The sequence below is a fragment of the Scardinius erythrophthalmus genome, assembly GCF_964197995.2.
Source record: "Scardinius erythrophthalmus genome assembly, chromosome: 19".
In the NCBI taxonomy this organism is placed as follows: Eukaryota; Metazoa; Chordata; class Actinopteri; order Cypriniformes; family Leuciscidae; genus Scardinius; species Scardinius erythrophthalmus.
In genome coordinates this window covers 36,364,484-36,377,959 of record NC_138239.1, presented here as the reverse complement: position 1 = coordinate 36,377,959, position 13,476 = coordinate 36,364,484, and the positions used below count along the sequence as shown (strand labels likewise).

At 38.6% G+C, this 13,476-nt stretch overlaps 1 protein-coding gene across 1 annotated transcript in view; it reads right to left on the bottom strand.

Annotated features, from left to right (window-relative positions):
• The window catches only part of LOC308707722 (otoferlin), a gene marked incomplete at both ends in the record, with an annotated part of 47,881 nt that extends 34,911 nt beyond the window's left edge, over positions 1–12,970 (bottom strand). Inside the window, 14 exons of the mRNA XM_081394335.1 lie at positions 542–642; positions 1,179–1,299; positions 1,397–1,574; positions 2,960–3,068; positions 3,370–3,593; positions 4,669–4,855; positions 5,696–5,882; positions 6,364–6,523; positions 6,611–6,695; positions 7,682–7,744; positions 7,902–8,033; positions 12,371–12,425; positions 12,580–12,682; positions 12,922–12,970. Coding sequence (XP_081250461.1) covers positions 542–642; positions 1,179–1,299; positions 1,397–1,574; positions 2,960–3,068; positions 3,370–3,593; positions 4,669–4,855; positions 5,696–5,882; positions 6,364–6,523; positions 6,611–6,695; positions 7,682–7,744; positions 7,902–8,033; positions 12,371–12,425; positions 12,580–12,682; positions 12,922–12,970 — 1,754 coding nt within the window. The remainder of the gene's footprint in view (positions 1–541; positions 643–1,178; positions 1,300–1,396; positions 1,575–2,959; positions 3,069–3,369; positions 3,594–4,668; positions 4,856–5,695; positions 5,883–6,363; positions 6,524–6,610; positions 6,696–7,681; positions 7,745–7,901; positions 8,034–12,370; positions 12,426–12,579; positions 12,683–12,921) is intronic.
• Positions 12,971–13,476: the final 506 nt, after the last annotated feature.

Below are 13,476 nucleotides of genomic sequence, written 5' to 3'. Positions count from 1 at the left end.
AAAAAGACATTAATGACATTTGTAGGTGTTCTTAATTAAAGATATAGATTGTACTGAATGTCATCTTGCTTATTTTGCTCAAGATCAGGATTTATTGAGTCCACATGTCATGCAAACCATAAACTCTTCTTCTAACCACAGGTCAAGAGCTGTCGCTCCAAACACACAACTTTACGATGCTGTTTGCGAATGTTCGTTGGGACTATGGTTTCAGGAAACACCGACTCGTTGAACTGCTGATAACGACATAACTTGCGAACACAGTTGGATAACGATGAATTCGGGAAACACCCCCCGTAACTGACAGACTGGGAAGAGAGAAGGAGCTGCAACAATGTCAAATATGGGGAAAATAATGTTTTTTGAACATTCCAGCGTGAAAACCTGTTCTAGTAGAGCCCAAAAACTATAAATCAAGACTTAATAAGGACATAATATGGCCTCTTTAAATCAAGGAACACAAAATGAAGCACAAATTGCACAGTTTCCAGAGAACGACTCAAAATTGGCTCATGATCTACAAAATAATACGTTTGCAAACCTGCAGCTAATGCTGAGTTCCTCCAGGACGCCTCTGAGTCTGCGCTCAGGATAGGCCTTCTCGGTCTTAATGATCTCCTGCACATCGTTCAACCCTTCTTCCTATAAAATGATACAGAGCACAGGCTGCAATGAAAATGTATGGATGTATTTTCACAGAGGTTGTTCATATATCACTTGATTTAACATTGTATTCCAAAAAATATGGTGAAAATGTACATATTTTCTGATTTATGGAGTGATAAGAATAGAATCTGTGAAAAAAATCTAACATGTTAAAACGAAACAAGAATGTCGAACCTGGCTTTAGTATTCAGATTTCTGTTCTCCATATTTATGCAATATATTGCATATTTAATTAGATAATGCCTCATTTGCATTTTAAACATATAATTTCAGAAAACTTGTAATACTACACAATTTTCTTAATGTACTGTGATTAATATACTGGGAAAAGTATGGTGATATTCATTAGAGTTTTAGTGGCTTGCCTTAAGATTTTAAACATTTTAGTGAAAAATTAAATAACAAATTATGTCAAAAATGAGAATGTGTACAGAACCATACAAAAATCAATATTTCACGAACTCAAACACTATTTCAGGAACTGATATAACCCATATTCACTGATGTATTACCAGTTTGTCTGCAATGTTGTCCATGATGTTGGCATTATAAAGACGTCTTCTTTGGTCCTGCCACCAGCTCTTGATATAGATGCAGGGCTTCCTCTCAAAGTACGGGAGGTGGAAATAGTTTCTGCACAACAAATAAACAAGATATTTCACATGAATTTGCACCAAAAGTCACAATAAAAGTAAATGAGATTTGGATCAGCAGTGTTGAGTGACTGAACCTGTCAGTGATGACTGGCTTCATTGGAGGGGTGGAGGAAACTGAAGACATATCTCCACCATCATCATCCTCCTCGTCACTGGAGCCGTGAATGAGCTCAGACTCTTCATCCCCATCTCCACCCTTCCTCTTTTTTGTTTTTGGCTTGGTTGGAGTATCAAGGTCACTGCCGTAGTTTCCTGGTGTCGAGAGGATCGTTTAATGAGGCAGGTCTCTGACACGCTTCCCAGATTCATCTCATTACTTGCATAAAGCTCAAGTGTTTAATTTCTGGGCCACTAAAAATTATTGTTTTCAAACAGGGAATCAGTCTACAATTGTACATAATACTTATAGTTGACTTGTATATTAAACTAGGATTTGACATGCAAAAAAATATTGTAATACATTATACTAAATATAACTATTCAATTTAACTAAGTTTAGATATCAGGACTGTTATGGCAATTAATTTGACTTCATGTTATATATGTGCTTGCATGACAACAGAAAATAGTTTAGTGGAAAATGAGTGAACTTTGTCCAAATGTCATCTACGAGCTGAAGATGTTTTTGCAACAGAAGGTGTTGCATGTCTACTCGACATCCTGCCATTTCTTAGAAACTTGCTGTTCTTAGTTTCTCCTCTTTAACATGGCCAATATTTCTCACCAGTAAATGATTTGCATAAACCGCCCTAATTTATAGAAGCTTGATTAGTGACTAGATATTAGAATTTTGGCTGATGTTTGGTGACATTTCTGTTGATATTCCAAATTTGTTTTATTTGCTGGATTCACAACAATGCATATATTTAGTTTGTGTTAGTTAATGCCAATTAAGTCCCTTTCAATGAAAGTCTGTTCACTCGGCGTCATGTTTGCAACGCCTCCGTGCAGCAGTTTCAAACGTTGTAATAGGGGAAATCCTGAAATCTCAAAAACTGCTTGCCGAACTCACAATTAAATGACATATTTCAAATCAGCAGCAAAATCTGACACGGACTGTCCCATAACTGTTGTTTCTTGTGCTCAAATAGAGTTAAAAAAGCGTATTTTTCAGGCTAGACAAGCCAATGCACATGTGCAGTCCTAAGCGCGAGTCTCAGGTTTCTATAGGAATCAGAGCTTCTAACTGCAGATACAGTGACACAATGACTTTACAAATCAACGATTGGCTCTATTATTTAGAAGTAATTATTTAGTGTTTAAATTTGTTTTGAATCAACCAAAACACGATAAAGATCGTTTCATTCAAATTGACTATAAACTATGTATTTTAAAATAATTAATACCTTTTTAATCCTAATTTGTTTAATTCTGCATCCTGTTTACTATCTCAATTCAGTAACATTCTGAATAGTAGACACCTCTGACTGCAATCTTATTGCAATAGCTTTTCCTGAAGCTCAAACAGTAGACCATGGCGCTGGCAACGTCAAGGTCATGGGTTCGATCCCTAGGGAATGCATGAACTGATAAAGTGTAGACCTTCAATGCAATGTAATTCACTTTAGAAAAACGTGTCTGCCAAATTCACATCTATAACTTGAAAGGCTGATAACTGGTATAACCATAGACTTTACCTATTGTAACCTCAAAGTGGATGGGTTTGTCTCCAATCTTCCTGTCAATCATAGTGGCTTCAAGGAAACATCCGAAGAGAAAGAATTCCTCAATTTTTCCTGTGGCATTCTAGATATAAACAACAATCAATCGATTAAATATTGTTTTGTGCATAAAGAGGGCCTTCCTAAGATTAGATAGTCAGTGTGTTCATAAATAATTCTGACGGAGTTGTGTAAATTTTCCCAAATGATTAATTTAAAGTCACATGAAGCCTAACTTTGGCTCTGACTGTGCAGATCATTGTGTTGCACACAAAGAACTACTATAAGTATTACTGCTAAATAAATAATGTAGGGAGAAAAATAAAGGATGAATGAATTATTCACTGTAATTTGCCTGTCGACCTCCCCGTCTGTGGATCACTTACATCTGAGATGTTGGGTATCCCCTCCACCTGCACCTCGGTGGAGCTCATTACTTCAGGAGACGAGGTGTCCAGTATCTCCACGGCCAGACTGATCAACAGACGAGCCCGGAACGAAACCCCTTCCCCCTGTCCTTCATTCAAGTCCTGGTACTCATCCATGATCGTGTAACTGCGTGTGGAACCGTACATGTTGACCCAAGCCGGGCCCAGAGTCGGAAGAAAGCCTACGAATAGAAGCCGGATGAATGTTTATTTTGTACCTTTGACCTTTTATATAATCAGTTCAATAACCATGTAAACTAGAGTTTATCAATTATGTAATTAGTTCAATTCAGCTATAAGCAGCGCTGCAGAAGACAATAGTGCCATTATTCAGTTCAATCCAGATGTTGATTCAATTCAGTTCGATAACAGTGTCGATTTTGCAACAACAAAATAAAAAAATTATAAAACTAATTTGATTCAGTTACATTGCAAAAAGCTGTAACCTGAAATTATCTTAAAGTGTTGTTTTTTATACTTCATTTAATCCCCCCAAAAAATTAGTTGGTTTAAATTAATGTATTTAAAGTCCCCCTGTGGTGAGAATCCAGTTTTTAATGTTGTTTATATGTCTATGTGGTGTTTTTAATGTGCTTCAAGACAAACCATGTGTAAATTCATAAGTCGACAGCACTGCTGAGTATTTCCTCCTTAAAACTGCAGTGAACCAAAGACAGTCTCAAAAACACGCTTTGAAATCGCTGGTGTTTCTGACGTCACAAACTACCTTGTAACCAATCAGATCAACGCGTGATCGTCAACCAGTGGATCTCTGAGCTGAGTGAGTGAGTGGAGACGGGGCTCATTTGCATTTTCATAGAACCGTGCATACTAAATGAGGCAAGGGTGTCGAGTTACAGTCAAGATATTTTAAGGCATGAAGACTTTTTTTTTCAAGGAAAAACTTTTAAATATGTAATTTTGGTGATCAAAGATGAGTTTTAAGGGATATCATTTTAGATAACAGAGTTGATTTAGCAATATTCCTAAATACTATTTTGGCTTGAATAAAATGTTTGTTTTAGAGTAAAGCAGCCGTACAGAAGACAATAGTATCATTATTCAGCTCAATACAGTTCAAGCTTTGTTCTCATTCAGTAGTGTCAGTGTTACTGTATTAAAAATAATCTTATAATGATCTTGAACGGCAATGTAGTGATGGTTTCTGTGGTTGAGCATCCAAAGCTAAATGCAATAAACAACAAGAAAGACAAAGGAAATATTATTTTGCAGACCTTGCCAACTTAGCCCTGTTACCTTTGTCTCCATCATTAGCAATCTTCCGGAGGTCAATGAAGTGCGTTCCGATCGCCACATCGTTCACTTTATCTGAATCGCGGATCTGGACTTTCATTCTCCCGCACAGAGGTGGAAACTGCTCAGTGAACACGATCTGCTCATTCCAGATCGGCTCGTAGCTGCTCTTCTGAATTGAAGTTTTCCCCTGTGGACAGATAAAAACATCAGTTCTCGTATCTGCATCGCCTGTGTCCACTTGGCCCAATAAAGAAATACAATTGTGTAACTTTTAGTTCATGTCTGTTAGATTTGACGTTAGAGTACTTCTAAAAGTGAGGTTTTAGCCAAAATGCACACTTAAAATGTAGTCTTTCTCTTAAAGGATAATTTTCTTTTAGCATATTTTAAAAGAAGTATTTTTTTAATGAAATGATATCATTTAAAAGAATATAGTTAAGTGCAAACTGAATGTAATATTTTTAGACATTTAATTGCATGTTGCAAGTGTACTGTAAAATATACTGTTAAGTATTTATGGCAAATTAAAATTTACTTTAATGTCATTTCTGTTGAAACTTGCATGTAATGTATTTAACTACATTTGTAGATTACACATTTATAATGATGAAGTTGCAATTTAGTACATTTAAAACTTTATTTTACAGTGTCCTTGTTACACGTTACATGTAGTAATAGCCATACATTATGCATAATTACATGCAACTAACTCTAAACTAAAGCCTAACCCCTAAAACCCTATAGTAAGTGCATGCAGTTAATTATTATTACTCAGTACCTAAATGTATGATCACACTGTAACACGGACACCTTAAAATAAAGTTTTAGTTTTAAAGTACTTCTTTTTCATAAGGGTCATCTTGAACTACACAAGGTTGTTGTTCAATCAAATGTTCTCTAGAATGAGAATGACCCTTCCTCTAATACCACTTGCTACTCACTAACAAGTAGGAAATAGTGATTCAGCTGTGATGGAAACAATACAAAATGTAATGTGTATGTATATATTAATAAGAATTCTGCCCACCTTCTGTCCTGCAAATAGCACCTGGACATAAGGATCAACCAAGTCCTTATTTTCTCCAATGAAAGCTTTTTTGACATTTGCCATGATGCTGGTGTTCATTTTGGGTAACCCCTCGGCTCTGTATACTTTGACATAAAATCTTGCCCACTGCCGCTCAGCTGGGACATCTGCCGGCAACAGAAGGTTACTGGAACAAGAAGAGAAATTAATAAAAGAAGTGATATGTGTTTCTGCAAATAGAATTGCCTTTATGTTGGCTTTAAATATATTGTTACATGAAATTATCTGGGAGATCTTTTTTAGCATTTTTATTGTTGTGTGACAGGTGAAATACTACACTAAACTCATATTTCACATTTCCTGCAGAAATTGTGTATGGTGAAATAGTCACTAATATCACTAATAGTCACTGCCACGATTGCCAGTGCATTGCTAAGGTGTTCTGAACGTTTTTCGCCAATAATGGCCAAAGACGAATCAAATTGAATGCAAATGTATCTATAAATAAAATAGCATTGCAAGTAAATATTTAGTTCATAGTACTGTCCAAACAAGTTGGGAACACTGGAGTTTAGAGTTTGTTCAGTGTAAGAATCAGAAAGAGTGATGCTTACCTTAGAAAACAACACTAATAATAACATTAGCAATATTGGATAGGTTTTTATTACCCCTCAATGTCATCCTCATCGCTTTCATTTGCTTTGTGTGGAGTCTTGATTGTGTCGCCCTTTGCAACAACTGCAATGTCACACTTGACGTATCCTTTGCATCCTGCAGTGATGTCATCGGGATCACATAAAGTGGCCCATTTGTGGAAGAATTGATGTTCTGTAAAGAAAAAAAAAACTATTTCTGAAAATCTGAAGTCTTCAGTGAAATTGTGAGCTTCATATAGAAACATGTAAAACCAGTTACCAGGTTGTGTATATATTGTGCCCACGTCCAGCTTGAAGCTCCCAACCAGTGTGCCACTTCGCAAAAGATTCTTAGAGTGAATAACCTGAATGGACACATTATTTTAAAACAGTTTAAAACGAAGCTTAATGCTACACGAAAAAGATAATCTTTTATGAATAAGTTCCCCCTTATTTAAGAAGTGTGCTTAATTTTATTCAATGTGCACTTGTAGTGTACTTCAGATCTTAGAAGTATATACAGTATATATATATAAATATATATATATATATATATACATATTATACTGTATATATAAACTGTACTAGCAGATAATATAATATTAATGAAATAAAAGGCCACTTAGGTGTACTTAGGTGAAATTAAATTACTTTAAATTATATTTTGTTTTACCATAATCAGTCACAGTCATGTTTAGTTTCTGTCTTGTTTAGATTTCAGTCTTCTTTTTTTTTTTTTTGCACCATTTTGCCGGAGTTCTAGGCTGAATTAGAAATCGCCCCCTACAATCTCAAATAGGGCGTTATTTGAGGGGACAGCTATTTGTAGTGTTGTCCGAATCCATAGTGGACGTTATTGAGTGCACTTATTCAATCCCACATTGCACTGCAATAACGAGTGTACAACCGATGTACGCTCAACAGCTGTCCGAATTCGCTCACTTGTTTTCATTCACTCATTCAAATGAACAGTATTAGTGGACTAACGAAGGGAATAGTGATGAGAGTTTAGGGGGCGATTTCGGATTCAGCCCTAGTCTTTCATGCATTTTCATGGTTTCTAATTAGTCCACACCTGCCCCTGTTCTGTTGATTACCTTCCCCTGTGTATTTAAGCCTTCATTCGTCCTCCGGTCTTACATTTAACATAAATTTAAATTAAATTTAATTGCCATTTATATGCAATTAAGTGTCTCAAAACATTACATTCAGTTCTCACTTAAGTATATTCTTTTAAAGTATATCATTCTCTTTTAAAGAATTACATTTTTAAAAAGTATGCTAAATTGTACTGTACATCTTTTTCTCAATGGGAGGCTTTATTCTATAACTGTTGTTTCATGATACTTACGGACACTTTCAGGATCTTGTCAAACATGACATCAGGAGGAACGTGGAAGTCAAAAACGAAATACTACAAAAAAAGTGTGCATACAATAAGCTTTAGGATGAATCTTCTCAAAACATTTCATTTACAATGCTTAGATAACCATAGTTCAGTAGACAACACACAAACCAATTTATGCTTTGGTCATTAATTTTACATAATGGACAATATTACAATCCCATACCTCATTGTAGTAAGGGCAGTTGGTCGATTCCTTCATTGAAGTGTATTTTTTATCATCGCCAATTTCCACACACACCACTGGATCCATGTTCAATCCCACCAGCTGTCTAGCCTCGATTACAGTAACACTAACCTGGAAAGTGGGGCATAACACAAATTTACGAAATAATGTATGTGGTATGTATAATGTATCTGAAATATACAGTGCCCCCAAACCATCACAATTAGAAACATACAAAATATTAAAGCATGTGTCTGTATCTGTGGGTGTAGTATATCACAGGTTTATCACATTTACTATGAACATATTCCACTAATGCTTCACCAATGCAAAAATCACACAATAATGACAGCCTTCATTAGCAGCACTTCATCTAATTTTTTTAGCATTTCAAACCGAACAAACTTTTTGTAAAATGCTTGGCTTCTTCTGTCTTTCTTTACAATAAATGCCCCTGCTTTGATATGCTTTGATATTTTGTTATCTAACTCAATGACATTCAGTTCCCTTTCGGCGGAACTCACGCTGCGACAGAGTAGTGGCGCTATGGGAACACATCAGGGGACGTCAGCCAGTAGCGTGTCAAGCATAGACTGTAAAAAACTATGGACGTAGTGTCCGTGACGTCACTCGTAGGTTTCTGAAGACCGTTTTTGAAGCCTAAAGTGGGCGTAGCCGACCGTCGCCATCTTGGTAGCGCGTCACTCCCAAATTTATTTATTTTTACAGTCAGACAATTAGCTGAGGTAACGTGACGGCTAACAAACAGCAGACAAATGGCTAATGATGACTAATGACCACAGCAGCGGGAATCCACCTGTCACTCAAAAGTGGACACCCTTAATTATGCAGAAATTTAAGGCTTAATATAATTTAAACGGATGAGTTATAAAAAAATTCACCCCTCTCACAGTTGTCATGAAGGGCAGAATTAGCTGTGTAGACCAAAGCCACTTTTTGATCTAGGCTTTCTGCTGTAAAGTTGGGCATTTTAACATGGGGGAGATGCAGATTTGCATCTCCCCCATGGCCTGCCATTTTATTGAGGTGTTGAGAATGCAGAGGAAACCATTTTCTGCTCGTGTTTTCAGCCCCCAAGTCACAAATTATACAAACATAATGGGGTAGAAAGACACGGATATGGGCGATGCGTAAGGTGGAGCAGACTCTTGCGATGTACAACAACATTTACCTTGGTAGGTAAAGCTTATACGGTGGCAGGTCAGGCTGGTGCATGTCTGCATACAACGCCAATCTTGCAGACGTACCAGGCTGACCTGTTAAGAGACCTTGACAAAGGTAAGGGGGTGATTTCCGGTAAGAATTTCACCAGGCCACAGATTTGGATTCCTGACGACTAAAGAGATGGCCATAGCCATCTGCCGTTCTATGGCAGCCCTGGTGGCCATTGAGAGGCATATTTAGTTAAATTTATTGGGAATAAAGGAGAAAGATAAAGCCTTTCTGTTGGACACCCTGCTTTCCTCTCCTGGCCTCTTCAGCGGCGCTATCACCTCAGTTGTCGATAGACTTCCAGAGGCCAAAAAGCAAGCGGCAGCATTCATACATTACCTCTCTAACCGAGCTCAGGTCTCAGAGCTGCTGTGCGGGAGTAGCCCCAGCCGTCAACCAGCTCCCCATACAAGATGCAACAGAAGCAAAGCGTCACTTCCTGGGCCTCTCCACAAAAAGAATGGGGGTCGGGGCTGACCTCTCAGCCGAGGTCTTCGAAGGGTTTAGGGCGGATTTGAGGACCTTCATTATTCTCAAGAAGACTTCGGCTCTGAGGGCAGCCTCCTCCGGGGAGAAGTGGCTCACACCTCATCATACGGTGCCCACTTCTCCTCTGTGCCCATTCTGCCATCCCATTGGCAGAATGGACCATTCAGGACCATTCTGCCATCCCCGCCACTCTTGGTGCTTCAGGGCGCACCAAGCGAGTTCAGTTCTCAGTGTCCGCCCAAAGATGTTATGCCACTGAGAGACTCTCACCCTCCAAGGAGGGTTTTAGAGTCAGTTCGGTTGCCTGCTGGTCATCAAGTTCCTCAGGTTAATTTTTGGGGGTAAAGCATACCAGTATCGGGTTCTTCTTTTCGGCCTAGCCTTGTCACCCCGCACCTTCACAAAATGCGTGGATCCAACGCTGTCTCCTGTGCGACTCCAGGGCATTTGCGTATTGAATAATATTAACAATTGGTTGATTTTGGCTCAACCGGAGCATATGGCGGTTCGGCATTAAGGTGTCATCCTTGTCCATATGAGGGAGCTGGGGCTAAGCCTGAACGCCAATAAAATTGTGCTTTCTCCATTACAGAGGACTACTTTTCTGGGAGTGGTATAGAACTCGACAACAATACAGGCACGTCTGTCTCCTGCTCATATCAAATCGATCCTGGCAGCCGTAAACAAGATAAAAGTCTGAGTCACTCACTGTCAAAAAGTTTCAAAGACTGTTAGTTCTGATGGCAGCTGCATCCAACGTGGTACCTTTTGGCCTGCTGTACATGATACCCTTGCAGTGGTGGCTCAAGACCAAGAGGTTTTCCCCAAGGGGCAACCCATTCTGCATGATCAAGGTTCCCGCAAGTGCCTTCATACCTTGATGATGTGAAAGAAAGATTGGTTTCTATCCCAAGGCCCGGTGTTGGGGGCACCCTGTTGTTGCGGATTGTTTACGACTGATGCTTGCCCTATGTGCTGGTCACTCGAAGCAAGGTCTGTGGAGGGAGTCATCATTTCTCTTGGCACATAAATTGCCTGGAGATGATGATTGTTTTTCTAGCTCTGAAGCATTTCCTAATGGGGCCATCATGTGCTTGTCCGGACAGGCAACACATCGGTGGTCTCCTACATAAATCATCAGGGGGTTCTGTGGACTCACCCACTTTACAAACTGGCACACCAGATCCTCCTGTGGACTCAGGGCAGACTGCTCTCCCTGATTCTCGTTAGGAGGGACTTTCTATCTCAGACAGGGGGGCACAATCCTTCACCCCCACCCAGATCTGTAGGTTCTTGCTTTGGTGCTAGCCCCTGAGGGGGACCAGTTCCTAAACTCTGGTTTCTCATCTAAGGTTGTTAACACCATTCTACACTCTAAAGCTCCCTCCACGAGGAAACTATATGCCTTGAAGTAGAGAGTCTTCACTTCATGGTGCTGAAATCACCAGTTGGACCCAGTTAACTGCCTGGTTGGTTGAGTGCTAGAGTTTCTTCAGGATTGGTTCTCCGCGGGGCTATCCCCCTCCACTCTGAAGGTGTATGTGGTGGCCAATAGCTGTTCACCACGCACCTTTGGGTGGTGAGTCATTGGGGAGAAACCCACTGGCAACTCATTTCCTACGTGGCCTGCAAGCCTTGTAAGGATTCCGGTTTTGGATTTGGCCGTGGTACTAGAGGGTCTTTGAGCCTTTTGAGTCAGTAGGAAATAAAGTCAGTCTGACTCTGAATGGCTCATGGTTAAATCACTTCCGTTCCCTAGACTTTTACGTGCCTAAGGTTCCTCCCAACTTTGCATGATCGATATCCTTGCAAGCCTTTTGTCCTCCTAGATGTCCTCAGCTGTTTCTGCCTTTTGGGTCTCTTAAGAAGGGTTCTCCAGTGACCAAACAAACTATGAGCAAGTGGATAGTCCAGGCTATTTCTCTTGCTATTGAGGTGTGGCCCATGGCCCATAGGTGGCTTTCTCACTTGTCAGTACAGTGTAATGGGTGTTAACGTTCCCATTGCATCGCTACTCCGACGCAGCATGAGTTTCCTTGAAAGGGAACGCCACAGGGTAACAACTGTAACCATGGATCCCTGAGAAGGGAACAAGACGCTGTGTCACCCAGCCATACTTACTGCATACCTGTGACCGACTTGCTTCGGCCTATCAGAAGCTGACATTGTTTGGTCCAGGTTCTATTTATAGAGCTTTCTGGTCGTGATGTCACACAGTACTTGCTGATGTCCCGCCACATTATTGGACTGATTTCACACGTGCTTCAAGACGCAAACATGCAGAGGTGTTCCCATAGTGTCACTTCTCCAACACAGCGTCTCATTCCCTTCTCAGGGAACCATGTTTACAGTCATAACCTGAGACAATATTTGGGTAACACTTTGTTTTGATGGTCCCCTTCAGGCATTTACTTACTATAAGTAACTTTGCACCAATGTCACCTAATATTAGAGTATTAGTAGACTGTCTGCTCAATATCTGCTAACAGTTTATTTTGACGCTCCTCAACAGACATTCTATTGACTATAACTAACTTTGCAGGTACATGTCAACTTATTCTACTAACCCTAATAGTCAACTAATACTCAACTAATACTCTAATGAGCGTTGACCTGTAGTTGCTATGTTACTTATAGTCAACAGAATGTCTAAAGGGGACCATCAAAATAAATTGTAACCAACATTTGTAAGAGTGGCTATTGGGTGTTTGATGAGATTTATTTCATTCTCTTTCTGTTTTACATACTTGGAAATCCATTGGTCTTCCAGCACTAGGTTCAATCTTGATGTCAGGCTTTGATCTAAAAAATATATAAGGATTTTTGGATAAAGAAAATACAAAGAGTTGATCGACAAATATAGTAATATATCATGCTAGAACATATCATAATAATATATAAAATAAATGTAATGTAGAATATCATATTTGATATTTATGTAAATAATTTTGGTCACCTCTTGTTGGAGACATTGGTTGTGACAGCAGTTACTGATGCTAGTGAGATGGTATCTGGGTCTGGCATCCTCATATCTTCGGTCTCAAGAATGGCCGGTTCATCTTAAGACAAATATGATGAAATGTCATCATGAACAGCACTATGTTTTTTTTTATTATTTTTATACACATTCCCACATAAAATACTTAATACAACCTATCAAATATATTATTATTATATAAATATCATATAATTATATAAATATCCACTATAATTAATACTGAAATAATTGTTTTTGAATTGTGTCAAAAGAATTTATGATCATTTTAACATTTTCACACAAGTTCATAAAAGCTTTCACCCTGACCTTTGCCATCATCCTTGGAGGCACGATGCTTGCTACGCTTCATTGTTATGAATTTGATTTATCCTCTGGATACATGATCGTTTGGAGCATGAAAAATGAAAAAAGAAAAGTTAAACGTGTCATAAACATCTTAAATGTAACATTAATATCTTTGGAACTTTGTGTTGCTTTATCCTCTCATGCATTCCATTTTAACTGAACTTGTACAAACAACAATAACCAGAAAAAAAGGTAATTTGTCTTCAGAATTCAATAAAGTTGATTACCCTGACTAACCCATCAATAATTAGCATAGATACATGACAAATTTTATGTTTTTAAAACTAACAATGAAAATGCTAAACGTTGTAAATTAGCAAGAAAGAAAGAAAGACAAAGATTATCACCAACTACACATTTAAATCTGAGAACGATGGCTACTTCGAGCTATTTTATACAATCTAATCAAGTCATCTTTATTTATATATTTATACAGCAGATCTAGAAGAAAATAGTCTCATTGTCCAGCTTAAGTAAGTTCAGTGTTGATTCATTTCTGTTGTAATTTTT